The sequence below is a fragment of the Erpetoichthys calabaricus genome, chromosome 5 (genome assembly GCF_900747795.2).
Source record: "Erpetoichthys calabaricus chromosome 5, fErpCal1.3, whole genome shotgun sequence".
In the NCBI taxonomy this organism is placed as follows: Eukaryota; Metazoa; Chordata; class Cladistia; order Polypteriformes; family Polypteridae; genus Erpetoichthys; species Erpetoichthys calabaricus.
The window spans coordinates 98,260,486-98,283,142 of record NC_041398.2 but is presented as its reverse complement, the minus strand read 5'-3'; the positions used below and the strand labels follow the sequence as shown (position 1 = coordinate 98,283,142).

The following is a 22,657-nucleotide window of genomic DNA, read 5'->3' as shown; positions in this document are numbered from 1 at the left end:
AGGAGGTTGCCGGTTCGAATCCTGTAAAATGCCAAAAGGGACTCTGCTCTGTTGGGCCCTTGCGTAAGGCCCTTAAACTGCAATTGCTCCGTCCTGGGTATGACATTAATCTGCATCCATCCCTGTAGACCCTCCAACCTAAAAAACTTGGGGGTTGGTGGCAGAATTGGCACTCCAGCCACCATAAAAAAAAAACAAAACAAAAAACCTCACACTGTTCCACTCCATCTGAACTAGTGTGGTGCTGAGGTGCATGGCTACACTCGGGACACAATCTGGATCCGGAGTTGGTTTGTCGTGTGGTGGGTGCAGCAATGCACTGTGTATCAGTGCGTGCTCCCAACCTCTCTCTCTCCGATAACAGTTTACATATAAGATGTCTTGTTGTTTTTTTTAACCAGACACTTACTTCATACTTTTAATATGTTTAACTAACTTGGGACTTTACATAATAGTTAATGGCATAAGTGGTGCTGACTTAAGTAAATTAAAATGTATTTGAATGTTATATAAATTAACCTAAACGATAAAAGGAACTGTTCTCTCAAGACTTGCTGTGGAGAGCGTTGCTGCTCACATGGTGAGGCTCCACTAGGCAGCTGTCATAAAGGACACTCATTTTGGAGTTCATTTGTAACAATGACTTAAGACTCAAAGTTCTTTATTTACAAAGTATTTTCTGCAATGATCCCAAAGGCATCTGATATTAGCTGGCGACTTTAAACAAGCTATACAGGATAGTCTGTTAGTCTGTTGTCCAAATGTGCTTTCTGCCTAATGCCCAGGGCTATTGGGTTAGTCACTGTTCCTCCAGAACTGGAAGGACAGATGAATATAATAAGTGGCTAAGCTTGAATTGTTTGCAGAAAAACGGCATGAAACTTTGAAGATGTACAAGAGGGTAACCAAAAATAACCGGAACTGAAAACAAAAAAAAAATTGTTTTAATAATTTTTACTTACTAAAACTTTAGTCTCCTTCATGGGTGATCATAAAGAACAGCGAGTCTGTGTTAAAAGGCAAAATAATAATAATAATAATTCTTTACATTTATATAGCTCTTTTCTCAGTACTCAAACTGCCGCTGAAACTGTAGCAATGCTTGAAACTGCTTTTAAAGATGAAGCTTTAAGTAAAACACAGGTCTATGAGTGGTTTTTGAATGGTCTACGAGGGGGAATGTCACTTGATCTTGCTCTGTGCAACTTTTTCTTGTTCCCGTATATGAAAAAAAGAACTCAAAGTAAAGTGTTTTTGTACCGTGGAGGAAGTCAATAGAAAAATTGCTACAGGCATTGGACAACGTTCCTCTTCAGCAATTCCAAAAATGTTTCCACCAGTGGGAAAACCGTTGGGACAAGTGCATTCATTCACATAGAGAATACTTTGAAGGAAACTAAAGTTTCACTAAGTAAAAATTATGAAAACAATTTTTTTTTTTCCAATTCCGATTATTTTTGGGTACCCCCTCGTATTATTTGGTTCATGCAAAGCTGAAAATCTTCAAGTAATTACCTGAAAATAAAACTACTGTAAATCTCATTATTATACAAGGTCATATAAAAAGAAGAACTGAAACTTTCCAATGAATCTTAAGATGCAAAATCACTACATATCATAATAAAAAGGAAAACAAAATTAAGTTCAACTGAAGAGAACTTCTCAGACACTAAGGTACAAAATAAATGTTCAAATGTATTCTGTTACTGTTTTTGCTGTGTAAGTAGAGTACATTTCTTCTACTAAAATAATTAAAGGTCGGAGCCGTCTCAAATTTGAGGTTTTCCCTTCAAATAAGGATTATTTTGACAACCTGTAAAAAAAAAAAACAGCGCTTACTGTTTATATGCTTGAGAGTAACTGAGAAAGTCGAAGGCATACACAGAATATGATACTATTTAGCCCAGCAGAAAATCTTTGAACACTAAATAAAAAAAAAAAAAGAAGCAACCCCAAATGTATATATAAAAAGTAAACAGAGGCATGTAAAAAAATAAAAATATATATTCATTTATTATTAATATGTTGAATATTTTGTAAGATTTTATAAGTTTTTCAAAGTTAAGGGATCTGCTTAATAATAAAAACAATAGATTTCTAGTAAAGAAATGAGTTAAAGCGTAATCCAGTTACAGTTCTGATGCAGAAAAATATTTACTACATTAATTTCATTTAAGTTGCTGTTGGTAGCTTATTAATTTGTGTTAGTATAATTAGAGCAGCAACAGCTAACACTGAAAACTATTACAAATCCTTAGAACCATGTAGCCTTAAGATTCAAAATATGGAACTATTTACATTAAAAGTTGTCTATTTGTGGAATGCAATTAAAAAAACACGTTGCAGTACACAAAAATACAATACTTGCCACTTGGTTCAATACTGCAACTCTAAGTAAACATATAGCTCTTACAGGTAAACTAGTTTGAGTAGGTGTTTCCAGTATGTCACTTTCCTAAAGAGAGTCTTTAAAAATACATTTTTATAACCCTATACCTAACTTGTCTGGAAGTTTCATATATGCAGGATCACTTGACAAGATTTTCTAAGTTTGCTGTTTGAGGGTTTACATAGTGAAGTGGAAACAGCATTCCTCACGCTAATTGCTGTTGGCAGTGTTTTTTCTTGAGGGGGCTGTTCATTTCCTGATTAAGTAAACTGAAGTATGCCTTGGAACAACTGAACTTAAGTCTGTTAGAAATTACTGGAATACTAATCGTCTAAAAGGTCTTACAAAGTCTTTCACACAGCCATCCAATTCTATCCTGCCACGGGCACAAGTAAACTAGAAGCACACTTTTCACTGTCCACATTGTACTGCCAACATTTTTTATGAAAACAAGGTGTTTACAAAACCTAAGTCCATGCACTTCCTGCTAAACCCTATTCTTTTGCAAAACAGTATAAAAATATATTATGCTTATGCTAGTAATTTAATATATACAGTACAGCAGTTGAACATTACATTTAAAACTGCACATGTAATATCGTTTGCTTTTAACTGTTTTAATACTGTTAATGGTTTTAATTATGGAATGTGCTTATACTTTTTCTGTAATATCAATGCCAATCAAAGGTCCTCCCCACAAGCTCAAAAAGTCTTTTGTTAGGCTGATGAAAGAACTGATAAAGCTTTGCAAGGACAGTGGGTGCAACCTGAGGATGGGCTCTTCCTTTTGACTCATGTAAACACCTTTCTCTGCCATTGTCTCGGAGGCAAAAAAAGCCTTTTGTTTTGTTGAAATAGAAGTTGGAAGCATTAATCTGAGGAGAGAGGCTTAAAAACTTCTCCACCTTTTTCATTTCGGGCAAAGGGTCTCTGATTAACTGATCTCCATCCACTAAATGAATGTGTGTCAAAGGAAAGTATTTTAGCCATTTCTGCATGTGAATGTAGTATAGGCTCCTGTTTATTGCTTTATAGTCCACATTTATTTCCCCATTTTTAATAAGCACCGTCTCAATCGGCTGAGAGTGCTTGTGCTTCTGTAAGCGATTGTAAAACACCTGGGTGTAGTCTGACAAGACTCTCTCAGTAGGGTCCCTCAAGATTAAAAGCAGCTTGGTGTCTGAGTTGATTTGATAAATTCTCTCTGGAACTTTGCTGGATGTGAAGTAGGCTGGTGTCTTTTCCACTGTTATTTGATGTGGGTATGAGAAAGGCATCTGGCTGATATACCAGTATAAACCCTTTTCAAAGTTGCTCTCCCAGTCAAAAAAGTGCACCTCACTCTCTGCTGCGACGATGTCAGGGTGTAGGCTGAGCATTTCAATGAGTGCTCTTGTCCCACCTTTTCTCACACCTATGATAATAGTCTGAGGAAAGCACTGCTTAGTTCCATTTGGATGAAGAGTGGGTTGTATTTCAACAGGGTATGGAGATGCTCTCGGTGACCAATCAGATGTCGGAGTGAGTGCTTCAGCGTCTTGGCTTCCTGCAGGTCTGGCACGAAAAAAGTGCAACCGAAAAACAAACATTAACAGTCCAAACAGAAAGCCTGCCATTACAGATGTCCTCTTCCTGGCTTAATTTGTACAGATGAGTGAACTAAAATCCACATGGAGCAGAACGTGAAAAGTTCATTGCTGGCAGATAACATACAGTCCTTAGGGGGAACATCTAAAGAATAGGGAAAAAAACGACAGACTGGTTAGTATAATAATACAATAATTGCAACAGCACAGCAAAGCATATGCAATTAAAGGAACTGTTGACACCGTTCAATTACTGATTACATGAACTTGCTTTTTCCATTACCAGGACACAGGAAGAAAAAACCTATCATAGCAGTTGAGTAGATAAGACACCACCTGTTGCATCGCTCAGCATACATTCACACACCCTGTGCACACCAAACCAAACTGGACTTGCGAGTTCACCAAACTTTGAAAATGAAGAACCCAGAGAAAAGCCAATGAATATTCAAACTCTACATACAAATACAGTTGGTGAAGGAAATAAAGCCCATGTTGCTAGGACTGGGATACAACAATGATCCAGCTTGTCAATAACTGATAATCAAATGTTCAAAAGTATAGAAAAATAATAAAAAGGTGAAAAAAAAACTACAAACAGAGCAAATAAAACACATTCTCGACTTTAAAGAAAGTGATTTTAACTTCACTTCATATGGTTAAACAGAAATCATTTTTCAAAAGAAAATGAGTGGTGAAATCACACACAACTGACAGCGCGAATTACATCAATCCCATGATAGTTTAATTCACATAAATAAACTTTAAACAAGCCAAAAAAAAAACAAACTTTAATATAGATCAGAAAATAACCTTAAACTTGAAAAAATGCTGTAAAAGTAATGCTACAAAATTTCACATTTAAAACAAACAGAACAATAATCTGTTGTTCAATAAATATGTTTTGTGGTCAATACATAATGCAACCCATTACAAAATTCAGTGACATAAGAAATAAGATATGTAAAACAGAAAATTAAAACCAACCCCCATAAATGAATCAGTGACTCTTTCATGCTCAGTTGTTGACAAGAGGAAAAAAATTGTAACTAGCTGAAAGACTTCATGTTATACCAGTAAGTTACAATGATAAACATCTGTTCATAAAAAAGTTAAAATTTAAAACAACTATGAAATACAACATCTTTTGTCCAAACAGACATGAATAAAAAAAAGTCATTGGAAATGATCGTTTACAAGTATAGAATTACAATGGCATACCATTATTTGAGGTTTGCAGGTCATTGCCAGTGACCTGGGAGATATTCCAGAGGCACTGCAAAGTGCAGATGGACTTTTTATTAGTTAGCAGTAAAAAGAACACAAAAAGGCAGTGAGGAAGAAACTATGATAATATTAAGACAAAGTGTGGTACGCAACAGTCTTTTCTTTTTTTTACAAAAGGTGTCTGTAACTCCTAGCTTGCATACCATTTATCCTTACCAGAACAACTTACCACAGTGATTACATAAAAGTTTCTCAACACTGTGTTCCACTATTTTTATTTTTTTGCATTTTATTTGCTGCCTAGGATTTGCCAATATTAACATGTTTATAATTGTAGCGATCTGTTTTGTAAAACAGCTGGACATTTTAAAAGTGAATGTTCACATTTTTCAAGTATTCCTTGCAGTTTGGAGGTACATAGATTAACACCCTTATTGAGATTCATGTTAGTGGATTGAGGTATATAAGCCCCGCATCATCATTTTATGCACTTTGAACTATTATGTTACTGAGAAAAGTGGTAAATATACTGAGAGGGTGCCAGCAAATTAAAAGTATGCTCCAATTATATAGCACCTTTCCTAAAGACCATCATCAGTGACACTCTACACATCAAATAAGAATAAAATGCAAAGATAAAAAGGTACATTACAGTCAACACTTACTACACAAGAATAAAAAACAAAAAAGAACTAAACTCTACCATGGTATCAAATGAAAGTTAAAATTGAAAAGAATCACAGCAGAATGTCATGAGCATAAGTACAGATATGTTAGCTTTAAGAGGATTTAATAAAGGACTCTCCAAAATGCAATGGTTATTATTTGTTTAGCAATATTTTAGCATTTTAGCTGTGGACCCTCACAGTGCAGTGTTGGGAGAGTGATCCACACAGCACAAGCTTCAAAGGTTAATTGAATGCTGATGAAGATACAGACAATGGGACTTAGGAATTACGAGAGGGTCAGTATGAGAAGACTTCACATACCCGAGTTTATATAGTATTTAAACAGTGATAACAGTGTGGGGTGTTCACTAAGGCAATAGCCAAGTTTTGAAAATTGAGGCAAATTGGATTGAAAATCTGGAATCTGGTGGTAGTATTTAAAATCTGTAATATGAGTGATCCCTTTATCAAGGATATCTACTTTATAGTGAACTGGTCCTTCATCTGCACAATTAACCTTCTGAATTTGACAGGACATAGACTCAACAAAGTGTCCACAGTGTTTTGCATAGATATGCTGGGCCAATGTGTTCTCTGCTTGTTGAATATTTTGTTGCATCTTATTCTATAGATGCTGGATTGGACTGAGATCATGTGACTGAAGAAGGTACTGCATTTTTATAAACTCACTGTTGTATTCTTGGAACCATTACAGGACTTTCCTAGCTTTATGGCATGGAACACTATTCTGCTAAACAAACAAAAAAAAGTTAGTTTGTAGATTTTACGCTTCTGCAGTGTGGAGATGCATCTAATTGGCAATGATGTTTATGCAGTACATAGTCATTTAAATTTTGATATACTTTCACCAAGAAACACAAAAGGGTACAAAGAAAAATACTACTCACCAATACACTACCACTACCATCCTACATTGATTAACTGATGAATGAAGGAGCTTCTTGATCCTCCCACTACAGGAATAAGGAGTGGTGTTTTTAGTTCTCCAGTTTGTTCTTCTACTGCACCTTTATGTTCTTTTATTAGTAGTAAAAAAAAAAAGTGGAGCAGAGTGGCTTACTGTATCAAAAAGTTTAGTTAGGATCATACCGCCTTACGAGAAACAGTTGTACTTACTTGTATGCTATTGTGAAGTGCCTCCTTGAATAAAAGCCTAGGTTACATCACTGACCGGTGTATGTATCCATTCATCTGACTGTAATTTCTACTCAGTGTTTCCTTACCACTTAGTGGGAGGGCCACTAATTTCACCAGCCTAGTAATCACCAAGCAATCCACTTGAGGCACTGTGGCACACTCGAAGTAAATCTCATGCATTTGTCAAGTCTCTGTGAAATTTTTATGTATGGTGCTTGCTTGGTTACTTTTGTGCTGTTCTTATTGGAGAATCAAATGGCTGTCAAAACTGCCTTCTTCTTGCCCTACACATGAGACAAAAATTAATGTTTTAGAATCCGCATGAAAACAATCTTGTACTTGGAGCTCTCACTACAAGTGAATTACAATGCATAACCATTGGTGACTGGGAGGATTTTAACAACTCCAGGGAATAAATAGGATGTGCATTCTGTGTAGAATCCATTGAGAGTTGTTTTGAGATGTAAATATTACACTCCCTTTATGTAGTAACATGACTAAATGCATTTTCTACTCTCTCTCTCTCTCTCTCTGAATGATTTACAGTATCTTATAATGTAAAGCAAACAGCATTGCTCTGAACTCCTATTTACTATAGCAAGTAAGAAAATGTGATTCAATTAAAAATTTGTATGTCTTTTTTAAGGGCATGTCTTTTAAGGGTGAAAATAAAATAAAAATTTGTATGGATTCCCATTTTTGTTGTACAAAGATGTTTTTTGGATTATTTCAATTATTTGTTGTTCCAACTATTTAATTATTCATTGGTACCACCTCTCTAAGAGAGAACACGCCAAATCAAGCAGCACCTAGTGCCACCCACTAATAAAAAAACATTGTAGGGAAAAGGCAGATTCCAGCTTCAGACATCCATTTGCTAATGAACCAAGCATATGACCAGAAGGCAACACCTGTACTGACAAACTAAATATTATTCTGAATTCCAGCCAGCTAGTTCTTTCTGCCTTCATCTCATCCAGATTAGGTATCTAGTCTGCCAGTGCCATGGTATCCTCAGAGCTAATGGGCTAAGGCAGAATGTGCAGTAACCTTCCAGTAGGTAGTCAGTACACTGAATGTGAAGAATTCTAGCCCATTCTACAGATTATGATACAAGATATTGTTTTCACAAAGAAAACATTCTATGCTTCAAGCAAACTGAGAAGTACAGTTAGCACACTCTTGCATGGACAAATCAGTCATTTAAATTGGCCCACGGTAGTTAAGTGTCTAGAGCTAGCATGCATTCACCTCTAAACCGATTCTCTAGTTTCTACCTTTCCGATGAACAGACTGCAGTATTAGGCAATGAAGAGAAATGTGCTGAATTGGAGGAACTTAAATGTTGGCTATGTTGTTATACCTGCCGAGAAATGCAGCCAGCTTGATTACCAGTGCAGTACACTTCGCCAAAGAGAAATAACAATGTAAAAACTTTTGTAGACAGCCTTGTAAAAGAAAAGCTGAGTGACTTGCAGAAAATCTTCTTGCTCTCAGCCTTCCTTAAACAGAACAAAGAAGAATATTTGTGCATGTATGCTGGACGGTCTCCTGTTGTTTCACAAGCTGTAAATGCACATCTGAAAGTCTCAGTGCGTTATCCACATGACACTACAGACTAATACACCAAGGATCATTATAAATTCATATGCGACTCCTGCTAACACTGCTAGTCAGCCTAAGGGTGTGGGTGCAAAACTACCATGTAAATGTACCTAAGAGAATCCATCTGCCACTACTACTCAGCTCTTCACAAAATGCAATATATAGAGCCAACAAATAAAGCGGTGTGTCTATATACAGCAATAAACATGAAAGCTCAGGTCTATGCAGCAGCTCAGCACCATAATGTCCAACTAAACATCCATGCTCCAGTCAAGGGTTGCTATAGTCCTAGAGTGCTACAATTGCTGCAGGTTTTTCTTTAAATCAGCATTCCAATTTTTATGATTTACTTCAGTTAGTAGTTAATATTCCAAATCCTTAATTGCTTATTTTACTCTTAATTACCTGTATTCACCATTTCATAGCCAGCTGCCAATTAACAGATATACAAGACACAGCAGCCAGCAGTTCATCGACCTACTTTGTCCTATTTACAACAGTGTGTGTGTTAGCCACAAAGCATATTTCTTTAATAAAGTACTGTGTGTTTTAGTCACAAAGCATATTTCTTTAATAAAGTACTCAGAAATGGGAGAGAAAAAGTGAAAGAAGGAATTACTAATTTGCTCCAGGCCTCAAATCATTTGGGTGCAATGCTAGGAAAGGAAAAAATGTACATCGTAGGAATGACCTGCATTAACAAAATAAAAGCACTAACAAGCCATAAACATTCTGTTATTGGCAAGGATTTCTTTCTATTTAAGCAACTGGAGTGGGACACAAAACCTGCTGCTACTTCTAGATAGATAGATAGATAGATTCTAGGACTACATTTAAGCAACTTTGCTTAAGACTGTTGACTATCCCCTTTGCTTCCATCAGCCAGATTTGGAGCAAAAACTTTGCTCAGGCACTGTTTCACTACCCAACATATACAGCATCTCATACAACAGAATCAGTCTGTTAGATCCATTGATCCATCCAACCTTGCATCTTCTCTACTCACCTTCTGTAGCACATATGCTCTACAGTCCCAAGCCTTTTATTTTATTTTGAGAGTGGTAAGGAAATTAACTTTAATTAGTTTGTTGGTTCTATTCAGTCATTTTTGGGATGTTGCAAACTCTTGATGTCTCCAATGGAAATTAACTGAAATGTGTCTCACATGTAGACTGGCATTACCTCCCACTTTCTGTGATGGATTTGTCAAGTGCTACATAAACCATAGGATTCTGATAGGAGATCCTAATCAAACTTAGTGGAACACAACCTCTCTACCTACAGAGCAGGGGCCTAATGTATGACGCTGTGCGTAGAATTCACACTATAACATGGCGTACGGACAAAAGCAGAAATGTTCGTATGCACAAAAAACTTTCACGTTCTTCCGCTACATAAATCCCAATCAGCGTGAAAAGTAATGCACGTACACGCGCCTGCTGTCCCACCCCAACTCCTCCCAGAATTACAACTCTTTGAATATGCAGATCAATATAAATAGCCCTTATACTGTAGCTCAGCCTTCTGTGAAAAGACAATGGCAAAAGCACGGGGGGGAAATAGAAGAATTTCAGCGAATACCAAGTGGAGGCAAGGAAAAACTTACTATTTGTTGGTTTAAACAGTAATATAATCAACAATAGGAAGTTGATTGAGTGACAGATTATCGGAGAAACTCGAAAGCTCAAGTTCACAAAGATGCACAGTGCCCAAAATAAAAAAAGAAGTGGTCAGATATCAAAGTCGGCGTGAAAAGGCGAGTTGTAGCTCAACGTCTGATTGTCATATGAAAGCTTATTAGGGTACAGAGAAAAGAAAAAAAAAAATAAGGACACAGTAAGAGAAAAAAGCTCAAAATGTCAACTTTAATTTCGAAAATTCCACTTCAATCACGTAGTTTGTCATTAAAGTAGAACATCATAAACTTCATCTTTAAATCGTTTAATTTACTAGTTTCTCAAATACCATCATAACTAAAGTAGCACGTTAAATTCTTTGTTTTGTATGTGTTCTTCTATGTGCTCTGTGTGTGTGAATCACTACGTGCTTCTTAAACGGACTTTTCTTCCTCTGACAGGACATAGAATCCATTACATTCGTGATATTACAGCTCTCTGAATAATTAAAATACTGAGATGTATACTTGATATCATTTTCATGATGATAGGAATTAAAGCATGTTATTAAACATGGGAACACGATGGCACAGTGATAGTGATGAACAGGCGCCTAGTCTACAGATTATCCCTGCCTCCCGCAAGATGCTTGCTGCGCCGTGTGTGCCCTTCGATGAAATAATTTATTGCAGCAGTACTGTCTGTCTCTTTCAAATGTACTAACCCCCAATTCCTGTCCTTCCTTTTCCTTCTCCAAGTAACCAATCGTCACACAATCTGCTCTGAAATAGATGTTAAGCCATCTGTAAGCTTAGAACGCTGATTCTTCAAAACTTTTAAGGAACATTGAAATATCTTCGTAGTACATGTTTAATTATTCTATCCATCTATCTTTCCAGTGTCGCGCCAGCCACAGCAAAAATACAGCACGAGGCAGGAACAATCCCTGAACTTGCTAGCGCTGCGCCACTGTGTTTAATTATTAATTAATTATTTTAATTAATTGTTTAATTATTGACAATATAGATTATTTAAATGTTAACATTTTATCTGTATAATGTAATAAACATATTTTGCTGCATTTCATCTTAAAAATGATATCGTCATCATATGTAAATACGTGCTTTATAAAGTGGCGCAGGCTGTGCAATATTATAACTGTATCACAAGTTTACAGTGAGGTAATTGTACTTGTAAGTACAAACAGTTCTATAAGGAGCACTTGATGGATTGAAGGGAGTGTGTTTATAGTTCTTGAGATGAAACGGTTTCTGAACTGCGAGGTCTGTACAGGAAAGGCTCTGAAGCATTTGTCGGATGACAGCAATTCAAATAGCGAATGGCTGAGGCAGCGTGTGCTTGATTCTGTATACCGGTAATTCTCTTTCCTATCAGCTGCTCCGAGTGGTGCATTGAGAGTAATATGGAAAAAGATGATCCGCTGTGGCAACCCCTAATGGGAGCAGCTGAAAGTAGAAGAAGAAGATGCAGTGAGAGTAACAACGCTAAAGCAGCTATGGTGTTTGGAATAGTTTGGCCATTCCGTGGACCATTATATTGTTACAGGTTAATTACAATCAGATGCCAGGAACAGCAGCACTGCTTTGACGCTAGGTGCCGCCAGTTTGCAAAACCAAGCGGAAGCTACCGTGAAAATGTGCGTGGCTTTACGCCATGTTTAAGTTTTATACATCGCAATTTGAGTGTGGAAACGGGCTTATGCGACATTTTTGTGCGTACGCACCATTTAAACATGAGGCCCCAGGTCACAGGAAAAATGCATGTCACAGAAAGCCACATTTTGTTATCAAAGGAAAAAAGAAAATCAGAGAAAGTAATACCATCCATGTATTTCAGGAATAAAGGAAGACGAACCTTGGACTAAGGAAAATAATCTATTATATAGAAGTAGTATAAGATAAAGCAGCTGCATGTTGTGTACAAACAAGGAGCAAGTTCTTGATGATACTATTCTTCCCATACAGTTACAGTACAGAATATTACCTTAGAAGTTAAATGAAAGCCACATTGTGACAAGGATTTAAAAAGATAGTTGTTAGAAATGTGCACATTCACATAAACCTCAAGACAGCAATTTACCATACCGAATGGAGTATTTACAGACCAGAATCAGAAAGTTCTGATCATAGTTATGGTCATTTTCTTTGATATACAAGCCAGTTCACATAAACCCATAGTAAGGGCTGTAACAGCAATGTTTCACAATACTGGATGCACCATTGTGGCCTGTACCTTAACAATGGTTCAGAGTGAACAGTTATCATGCTTTTCAGCTCTGCACAAGATAGATGAGAGAGCAGAGACATGTACTATTGAGTCAGCGAGAAGACCTTTTGCAGATTTGTGGCTCACACAATAAGTAATTTGAGGGATTTTCAAAGGAACCAACTTTTATGAAGGAAAGGTAGAGTTGAGAGATTTTTCTGTCATAAAGCCACCTCTGAGAGACTGACCTAGACACCAAAGTGTAGTCATTTTGTTTCAATTCCCCCAAGCACTCCTCAACTACTGCTGATCCTAACTCAGTAAGGGCTGATGTGCTGCCTATGAGATGTCATGAGGACTATCTTCTTCCAGTTGTATTTCTGAAAGAGGACTTCGACAAAGACCTTGTCTTGGCTAAAGTTTAGCGGACCATTTTTGGAATAACTTTTAAACTAACTTTGTGGTATTTTCATCACAAAGACATTCAGCTTAATGAAAAACAGCACACTAACTGAACTTCATGGTTTGGGCAGGATATTCTGATAATCGATCCTCTGTTACCTAAAGGCCTATAGGAAAAGTTACTTTGACACCTGAATTAGGTGAAGGAGGGAGCTTCTACTTTCCCCTTGTTTAGGTCAGTGACAGTATTAAAAGTCTAATTTGCTAGTGTAACATAATCTTTCTTCTTAGTTTTAAATTAGTTGCACAGGATTGGCAGCGGCTGTTTCTGCGAGTTTAATGTGGGTCATGCCCTCTGTCAGAAAAGGTTTTACTGCTTTTCTTTTTTTTTTCCTTTTTGTTCTGTTGCTTTGTTTAACCTCTCAATGTGGTGGTGACATACTTCACTGTTGTAAATTGCATTCTTCAATAAAAATGGTAGCTACTAGAATTTACCAGTCTCTACTTTGCAGTCACCAGATTCTGACCTTATAACCTTGGACATCTGTTTGCTGTATCCCTGCGTATAAGTGCAACTTGCAAAGGTCCCAGTACGGCTCTCTCTATCGTAGTGGTTCTTAACCTTTTTCCCCCAGTTCACCACAGGAATATTGGAGGAACCCCCTAAAAAGGCCATGATATTTACCCTCTTGTTCTTCTGCTGCAGTCTTGCATGTTTAGTTTTTAACTTACATTTATTAACAAATGCATATTTGATGCTAGTGTTATTACACAGCTTGTGTTTTTTAAAGCAAAATGAAAAATTAATAGGCCATTTAAACCAGCTGACACTACAACCCAAATTGCTGTGCATATGTGGGGAGTCCAGCCAATCTCAATCCTGGCCTGAAGTTTGACACCCTCACTATAACTTAATTTTTAGTTATTTAAGAATTTTTCTGCCATTTAGAATTATTTTTACTCATCTTGTGGTGCCATTGAATGTTTTCTTGGGCACCCAGTGGGCATAGACCCCCAGTTAAAAGTCTCTCTCTGCTCTAACAGACTGTTACACACTTTGTTTAACACTGTGGTGCTCAGCCATCAGTTGACTAAGTGAAGCCCATACATTACTTTATACCAGTCATTTCATCTACTGTTTGCCCTTAAGGTGTTTCTGACCACATGGACACAGAGGTATGAATTCTTCTTGAGTGGAGAGTAATACATGTGTGAAAAACCCAAACTGGGCTGCCATTTTTTATATGATTGGTATTTTATGAAGTTCACTACCACACCATCTACACATAAACTTGAATCTTTAGCTTTCCCTGCTCTTCTTCTGAATTTCAGCTATAGCCTGTCTACCTCCCTTGAACAGCACAGAACAATCAATTACATTTCAAGGGCAGGGTGTACCTAATAATGTGGCCAGAAAATGTTATGTTAATACTAAAAACAGATCTGCATTAAGATTCAAAAAGTCATCTAAAACAAGAAATCCCCCGAAACTTATAACCTGAAGTACTGTATGGGTTTACTTGACTGCATACTCACAGATATTCTTTTCATAAATTCCATTGTAATTATTGCAACAACAAGAAGACAATCTCTGCATAGGTTTAGTGCAGGAAACTGAAAAGCATGGAACATAAATATAAATGATATATACAGGGTATTATCATTACCACTAATAATTAGCAATAAACTCTGACAGCAGCAGTTCCTGAAAATAGGCAAGCAAATTATGTAAGAAAAAGGCAAAACAAAATCCATTTTGCTTTTTACATTTTCTCCTTTGATAAAAATTACTGCCATGAACCAGATGTCACAAAATTCTCCTGTTTACACTTTTTTAGCTCTTTGGAATGCGACGAACATTGCACACAAGTTATTAAACCAGCCCCTGAAGACAATGCTATGAAAACTGTATTTAAGATTAAATTACAAGTAAATTAACAAAGCAGATTTTATATTATTATTACAGTGTATACATCTATATTGCCAACAGTATTTATAAATACAGAGTCTCTTTCAACAAACAGAAATGAGATGGATTTTATCCCATGGTTCAAAAAAAAATGTTTAGGATAAACCGAAGTCCAATATTTTGCTGGCATAATTAAGAAATTTAGAAAGACACATATTTAAGTAGACAGAAAATTCCCTTTCTCCTAGTTCTGGATGTAGAGGGTTCATCTGGGGTACAGTGCAGGAGTTAGTCTGTAATGGGGTACAAGTCCCACTACATGGCACAGTTCCACATACTGAGTGACTCAATTTATAATAATTGGGTGTAACAGGGTTGGTTTATTTAAAAAAACACTGCTGAATTAAACAAATACCTAAAACAGCAACACAGCACTGCCACATAAATACAAATAAAAACTTGTTATTTTCAGGACACATTTCTTTAAGCTTGTGACATGCACCATGTAAATTTGCTGTGTAAAAAAACTGGATAGGCACTCATTAACATGATGCCATGAAAGAAGACATTGTAGGAGACTGACATGTGTGCTGTAGTCTGGAATACATTGGACGCAAATTAAAACATTCTGGCATTAAATGCACAAGAAATACTGAGATATAGCAGTTATAAAGATGGGTTTTTTTCTTTCAGAGGCACTGACAAAACCATTTTAACTTATGAGTATTTTATATTAGTGACTATTTATAAACATGTATATAAAAATACTGATCTTCAAATTTGGTCAAGATGAAAAACGGATTTGGAGATTAGGAATGAAGCAGGTTTTAAGTCATAGAGACAGATGTGGCCTTTACTAGTGTATGTCTCTTCTAGCTACTTATTGAAATTACTGATTTCCTCAGGGGAAAAAAGAAAGAGATGATCTCCAGCATCACATTCACAAAACAGTGCCACTTCTCAGATCCATGTATGACACTTGACAGGTATGGTGTATCACAAAGCTCTTACATTAGAAGAGCAGACAGGTTAAGTTACTTGCTCAAGATCTCCCAGTGACCTTGTCAATTCTAACCTGGCACCTTTACCTCTAGAGCACACTGTCAGCCTTTGAAAAAGAACCAAAAAGGATGAAATTACATTAATGTCTTGTTATTCCTTAAAATTCGACAAAAAGTTAAATGTGCAATCATTTGACTGTGCCAATATTGTTAATACGCATATGCAATGAACTTGTTTCCAAGCTGTTTTAAACCCTATTACTACACAATAGGTTTAGTATATACTTATCGGAGCTGAGAATTTTACAGTTTGGATTAATTCAACTTCTCTGCTTTCTTAAGGTAAATGAATGCATTTAAAAATAACAAGAACAAGTATATGGAGTAGAGAGGATATGCACAAATTAGCAGCTAACAAACTTCAAACGGTGGCTTGAATTTTAGCCTCCACAATAGCAGTACATAAGAGAAAAGAATACCTGAACAGCAAAGAATATGCAGCAAATTATGCTTTGGATGGTTATTTCAGCCTATCATAGGTTACATATAAATACTATTTTTCTTTAGCCTTTGGAATTACAGATATAGTTAGAAGTGTCATAACATTTGCCTAACAAAATGGGAAATGGTGCACTTTTAAGTTGACCATGACATGTAGGAATTTACTAAACATGTTTTGATGTTAGTGTCACTGTATTAATTTAAAACGTACATGAACAGTGCCTGACTATTATTAAGTCAAAAAGTAGAAATAGCAAAGACTGCGTAAGATAAATATGTCTAGAGATATTTTAACTATTTCTTTTCTGAGAAAATATTAAAGTTCTGCAAAGTGCTAACTTCAGATACTTCTTTTTGTGTTCAACCACAACTTCAGCTGATTATTTTGATTAATCAAAGTGGTGAAAAGTCAAGCAAAATGACACCTTTTATTGGCTAAATACAAAGATTACAATATGCAAGCTTTTGAGGCAACTCAGGCCCCTTCTTCAGGCAAGATGTAATCAAACAAAACTAAAAATTGTATATTACATTTAGCCTTTTTTTTTTTTTAATTCCCTGCAATAATTGGTACCTAAAAAACAGGTAGTTGAAGGTATGATTTGAAAAAAAAAAAAACAGTTAACAGTTTAATAAAATGCACCCGCCAGCCCCCTCTTCAATTTACAATGATCATGATATAAAACAGACCCACATGATGCTAGGACAACAGGCTACATTTATTAGTGCAGCAACACACAGTTTAATGCGATTTGCATAATCATTGTAAACAACTGCAGGAATATTACATCAATGGAAATGAGAAATATAACGTTTCTTCTCACATTGTATTACATTCCATTATAAAACTTTTCCTTTTAACTTTGTCTTTATAATTATATACTATGGATTTTTAACAGCTGCGGACAAAGGTAAATAACACCAAAAAAATCTTAAAAAACAGAAAATGATGTGGTTCTTATTGTGGTGTACTCATTCCCCAACTAAACACCCACCAATTACAGTGTGCATAGAAAATAATCACCCCCCCCCCCCCCCTTCAAAATAGTCATCTCAGGGATTTCATATTTTTATTTATTTATTTTTTTTAACTGTTGCTACTACATCTTTCACTTGGCTGTTATAAGTTACATTGAGTAAATACAGCTGGATAAATATATGTGTATGTCTTCATTTCAGGCTGCAAAGCAACAAAATGTGAATATTCTGAAGGGAGGTGATTCTTTTCTATACACACTGTAAAGCAGGCAGCCATCTCATCTTCATTCAAGGCGATAATAAGTCACTAAAACAATTTTTGGTGCAGTTGTCTTACACATCCATCAATTCTTTAAATATGAAAAACTCTGAATACACATATTCAACATGTTATTTCTTTTTACTGCGTGCAAATGTACCTTGAATTGAACAACACCGACTATTCATTTTTTCAGAGAGTGTTACTATTTGACTGAACGTTTTGACCTAAGAGGTGTTAGAAAAGGATAGATGGGTGACTTAATAAAGCAGCTGTTTTATTTCACCTATAAACACAAACTGTTATCTGTATTTTTATGTATCTACATTATCTTAGACCTAATTAGCAATTAGTTGTCATTCACTGCATTTTCTCTTCAAGAATCACTTATATATTCAGACAAAATTAATTTCTCCTTAACGAAAATCATACAATACCTATTTATGCATTACATTTATTATATGTAAATTTAGAAATTAAACATCTCAAAAGTATAGAAGTGTTCTTTGGTTTTAATCAGTATTATCTCATAGAATGGATGTCTTATTTGACTGAAACCAATTGGGGATTAAATGTACTTTAGCAGTTTGAAAAAAACTGCTTAGATAATTTTCTGTCACTTTGTATAGTAAAGATGTTAAAAGTCTTTGTAATATTTTTGTTTCAATAAACAAGAATAAAAAGCAACACTAGTTAACACATAACATGCAAAGAGACAATGATATCACCACCAAAGAGCTCTAAATGCCATCTGTTAAAAAAAAAAAAAAGAAACTATAATACTGTAATTACAAAAATATTAACCTTCACAACTACACTTTAAGCTTAACATAAGTATCATCGGGTGTTCCAGAAAAAGTTCCCAATACATTGTATAACCAGGAAACAAAAACAATGCACTTGGATAGAAATAAAAGAAGTCATTCTTGTAATCTAAATGAAAAAGAAACATTACCAATACCCCAGAGTTTATCTTTTAATAAAACTCAACCAAAACAGAAAAGGTGGTGAATCTGCTCTAAAGTAGCATTCACCATGAAAGGGGTTATATATAAACAACTGAGCAAACTGAAAACTACATGACTCAAGCAGGTTTTCATAGTTATCAAAACAAAAGATTTCTAGGATTTCAAAATAGGATCCCTCTTTTAAATATGGAACAAAACCCATTTTTGAAATAAGTGAAAAAAATCACTTACTGACTGCCAAAGTGAAAACCAGACGGATTTAGATTCTAGCTCAATAAACATTCAGAACCTACTGCATTCACGGTGAAGCATGTCAAGCACAACATGATTGTTGCTGTGGTTGTGAAGACACAGTAGGTGTAAACCACAAATTTTATTACCACAAATGCTTTCTCAAACACCCATCATGAAAAACCTTCTCTGTGCTACCACTGCATATCCGGAAATATAGCTGCAGGTGTAAGCTATGTTTCAAAGTTTAATGACCACATTATTTGGGGGGGAGGTCTGATGTGCTTCAACGTCTTTTCAAGCTGTTTGTGTAATGTAAATAACACTACACCCCAAAAATTCACTTCAGCAATCACAAAGACACTACTGTTTCTCAAAAAGGGACCATTAAAAACTTTCAGAGCCTTTACATATTTGCAGAAAACAATAACTGGTAAATATGTTATATCTACTAATGTCAAAATTATTTAAATTTGACTAATTTCTTTCAGTGACCTCATACATATTTATGTCTACCTCAGATTATAACCACTACTCTAATATGCATAGAAGCAAGAAAATAAAAAATAATATACTACATCAAATCCATGAAGTAAAGTACCCAATAATGTACACCTGCACATTATGCTGATAAACTAACATGCATTACCTTTCTGCATCAAAAGAATATATAATGCCTACACTGGAAAACATTTTAAGGTAAATCGACCACAATTATTTGTCAGAACAATAAAGCATTTTTAAACTACCAGTATTGAAAGGTAATTAAACATTATCTGAGTATTGACCAACTATCATACTTTTCCTAATAAATAACTTCAGAATTAGATCTGACAAAAAATAATTACAGGATTTCACTGTTTTTCTTGAGAATTCCAAGAGTAGATAGATAGCCTGATATTCTAGTAAGCCTCCGTTTACTGTAACAAAGCAATAAGGCAATGGGTATTTATTTTACATGAAATAATAGAATCATAAACCCCACAGAAAACCATCCCAAATGCCAGGACAACACAAAACCCATAAAGATAATTGTCAAGGCTTTTAACTTCTAATGAATTTCCAGATGCTGCCTTAAATAATGCCATTCCATTGTATTTTCCTTTTAAGTATTCCTGTCAAGCTTGCCCTCAATGGCAGTTTCAACACAGTACTATCTGCTGACAGTACTGAGTTAAGAGTACAGTACAACCAAGAAATAACACACTAGAAGATAAGAGACACAGTCATAATATGTCAAGACTAAAAATAAACTGACCCACTTGATAAACAAAGTAGAAAAAAATAGCAAATGCAGCATGTCAAAATAACTGACAAACTTAAAAGCATTCCTTGATAGAATACTTAATTTTTATGTCCCGGTATGTGGTCCATTCCATATTTACTATTTTATATTTTAAATGCATTAGGCAACTGCTGGACTGAAAAGTTAAATGTTGCTCTTCACTTTTGCTTCCCTTTGTCTAGGCTAGGCTGCCCTATCAAGAATGCTCTATGTCAGGGGTGATAGGGAGGGTAGAGGCCATTGTTATAAATACAAAAGGTGAGTTATCCCATACAAATTTGGAATAGCATAATCAGTAACGAAAGCTACAAAAATTAATAGAACTTGCAAAACGCTTTTAAAAAAGGGCTTCACTTGTATCAGTTGAAAATTGTTTTCTACATGTGCTTCTCTGCATTCTTATCAAAAGCTGTACAGAGGTCGTTCATCAAATACTATTTTACTGCTTAAACCAATTATGTTTTGTACTGTTAAGAACAGTAGGTTCTTTTATCTTTACTAAACTTTTCCTAAATGCTAATTTAAGCAAAAAAGCCAATCGTGCGCAGCTCATGTACCAGACACACAAACCTAAAATACGCATCGCAACAGCCGACGCGACGGAGTAGTGAGCCTACAGGTCTTTGGTTATGTCGATTTCGCCAAAGATCGTGGGCGCAGATCAGCAGTCACACTAAATTTTGCGTAGCAACTTTAGAGATGAAAAAGAAATGGGGTTTTGAGAGGGTTTCTTTTCCTCAAAGCCCAGGGAGGACGCGTCAAGTATTGAAACCACCGTGTCCAACGTATCCGTTATCTTCTAGCAGCAACCTAAAGTTAAGTGCCCGCCACAAAGAAGTGATCATAATACGACTCCCATTTTCCTTAATTGCAGGCTTCGTTTTCACCAGACTGGCCTATTATCGGACTATATAGAAAAAAAAAAAGGATGAAACACCTTCACCAGCTACCACCGCGTTTATCTTCATTATATTAACATGACCGTATAGATCAGCTGAACGTCCGCCTTAGTTTAACTGGTGCATCTGCCAACATGACATTCAACAACCCCCGATTTATTTTTACATTGCCCGAAGAGTACAAAGATCACGACTAAGAGAATGCAAAAAATCGCCTCCATCGTGTTTCTTTTTCTCTATTTTGCTCTTTTAGAATGAGTTGGGCAAGGTCTTACAGAAAATTCACGAACCTTTTAACAGAATCAATTAACTGAGCGGTGTCCAGTCAACGATAAAAATGGTCACTGACACTGATACGTATGGCGGGTAACCCTAATAAGCTCTGTATGAAAAATGCCGGACCGCATCATAATTAAAAGGAATCATTGAGGTTTACTGAAGGAGTGTCGAGAATATTCGTACTGTGAACCTCCAAACTTTCAGTGTCTGTACACCCCTTTACAGATTAAAATGGAGAAGCCCATCTTTTCAACTCTTTACTCACCAACACTGTCCTGACTTTGTAGCATTCGCTGGCTTCATTGTGGGTGTCTCATTATTTGTGTCTGTTGTCTCCAAACCACCTTTAATCGATTTCGGTTCATATATAAATTACAAAGTTGTAGTGACAGACTTTACAATGGGGTGAACAACGCGTCGATGAAGTTTCTCAGCCAGTGGTTTTCTTTCGCTTCCCCACCCTGCCGGTACCCACACACAATATTACTTACCTGTCACAGCGGGGAAGTCCGCACACCACACCACAACATTCCTGTACGCTGTCGCCGTGTTTCTCTAAATCGCTGCCACTCCTACATACAGATGGGGGTACTCTCGTGCTCTTTTTTCTGTTTCTTATCGGTTAAAGAAAAAACAAAAAGTCACCGCGTGAAAGGCAGTAGCTACAGCTCATACTGCTGTAGAGACGCACTGCGAAACAGCCCGCAGTTTTGTGATCATTTGCTGCTTCGCGTTTGCCGATTAAACGTCTCTCACTTGCGTAATCCCTCCTCCTCCGTGACGTAAACGGGCTTCGGGAAATCCGGAAAGGGTAGGATAAGTTTACCTAAAGAGTAATGCGACGAGGGCTTGTCAGGTTCGTCATTGTGTAGGTAGCCTACTTTCGGGAACGGCACAAAAAGTCAGAAGACGGCGTCGGCGCTCAGTTGAGACTCATTAAACAGGTGACCGACTGTCTAATCTCTCGAGTACTGGACTGTTCAACTACTTAAGCATTTTAACCAAAAAAAGTAACTAGCACTTAGCTGCAGTTCTTTTCTTTGGCCGCGATGACAACATAAAAATAGTACGGCGTATAATATTTTGAAGTACTTATAGTGAATAAGGTGTCTTTTCCATGAAACGTAAAAGTGATCTTTATTGGCACTGTTAGCGTTTTGATATGTAACCACTGTACATTTTCTCGAAAAGTTTAAAGTGGTTATATTTTAGAAATATCAGCATTGCAGTCCAAACGTGTCTGGTTCAAAACCGGGGCGCCGCTATAGCTTTAGGTTTCGAAGAGTCCAAAAGCCGAAGGAGCAGATCGGGGGTATCCCTTGGTGTTTCGCGCACTTCAAAAGCGTTTGCTTGGGTCTTCACGCAGTTGTCCAACAATGTCAGAAAACAAAACACGACGGGGCTGCCCTTTCGAAGATCGGGGGTTGAAATTCCTAAAATATGGGGCAAAAGTCCCTGAAACAATACAAT

At 36.3% G+C, this 22,657-nt stretch overlaps 1 protein-coding gene across 1 annotated transcript; it reads right to left on the bottom strand.

The window, feature by feature from the left end:
- Positions 1-1,994: 1,994 nt before the first annotated feature.
- On the bottom strand, positions 1,995-22,098 carry hs3st1 (heparan sulfate (glucosamine) 3-O-sulfotransferase 1). Its single transcript, XM_028801814.2, has 2 exons — positions 21,679-22,098; positions 1,995-4,120 (listed from the first exon to the last, which is right to left on the bottom strand). The coding sequence occupies exon 2, from the start codon at positions 4,003-4,005 to the stop codon at positions 3,061-3,063; it is 945 nt and encodes a 314-aa protein (XP_028657647.1). The 5' UTR covers positions 4,006-4,120; positions 21,679-22,098; the 3' UTR covers positions 1,995-3,060.
- Positions 22,099-22,657: the final 559 nt, after the last annotated feature.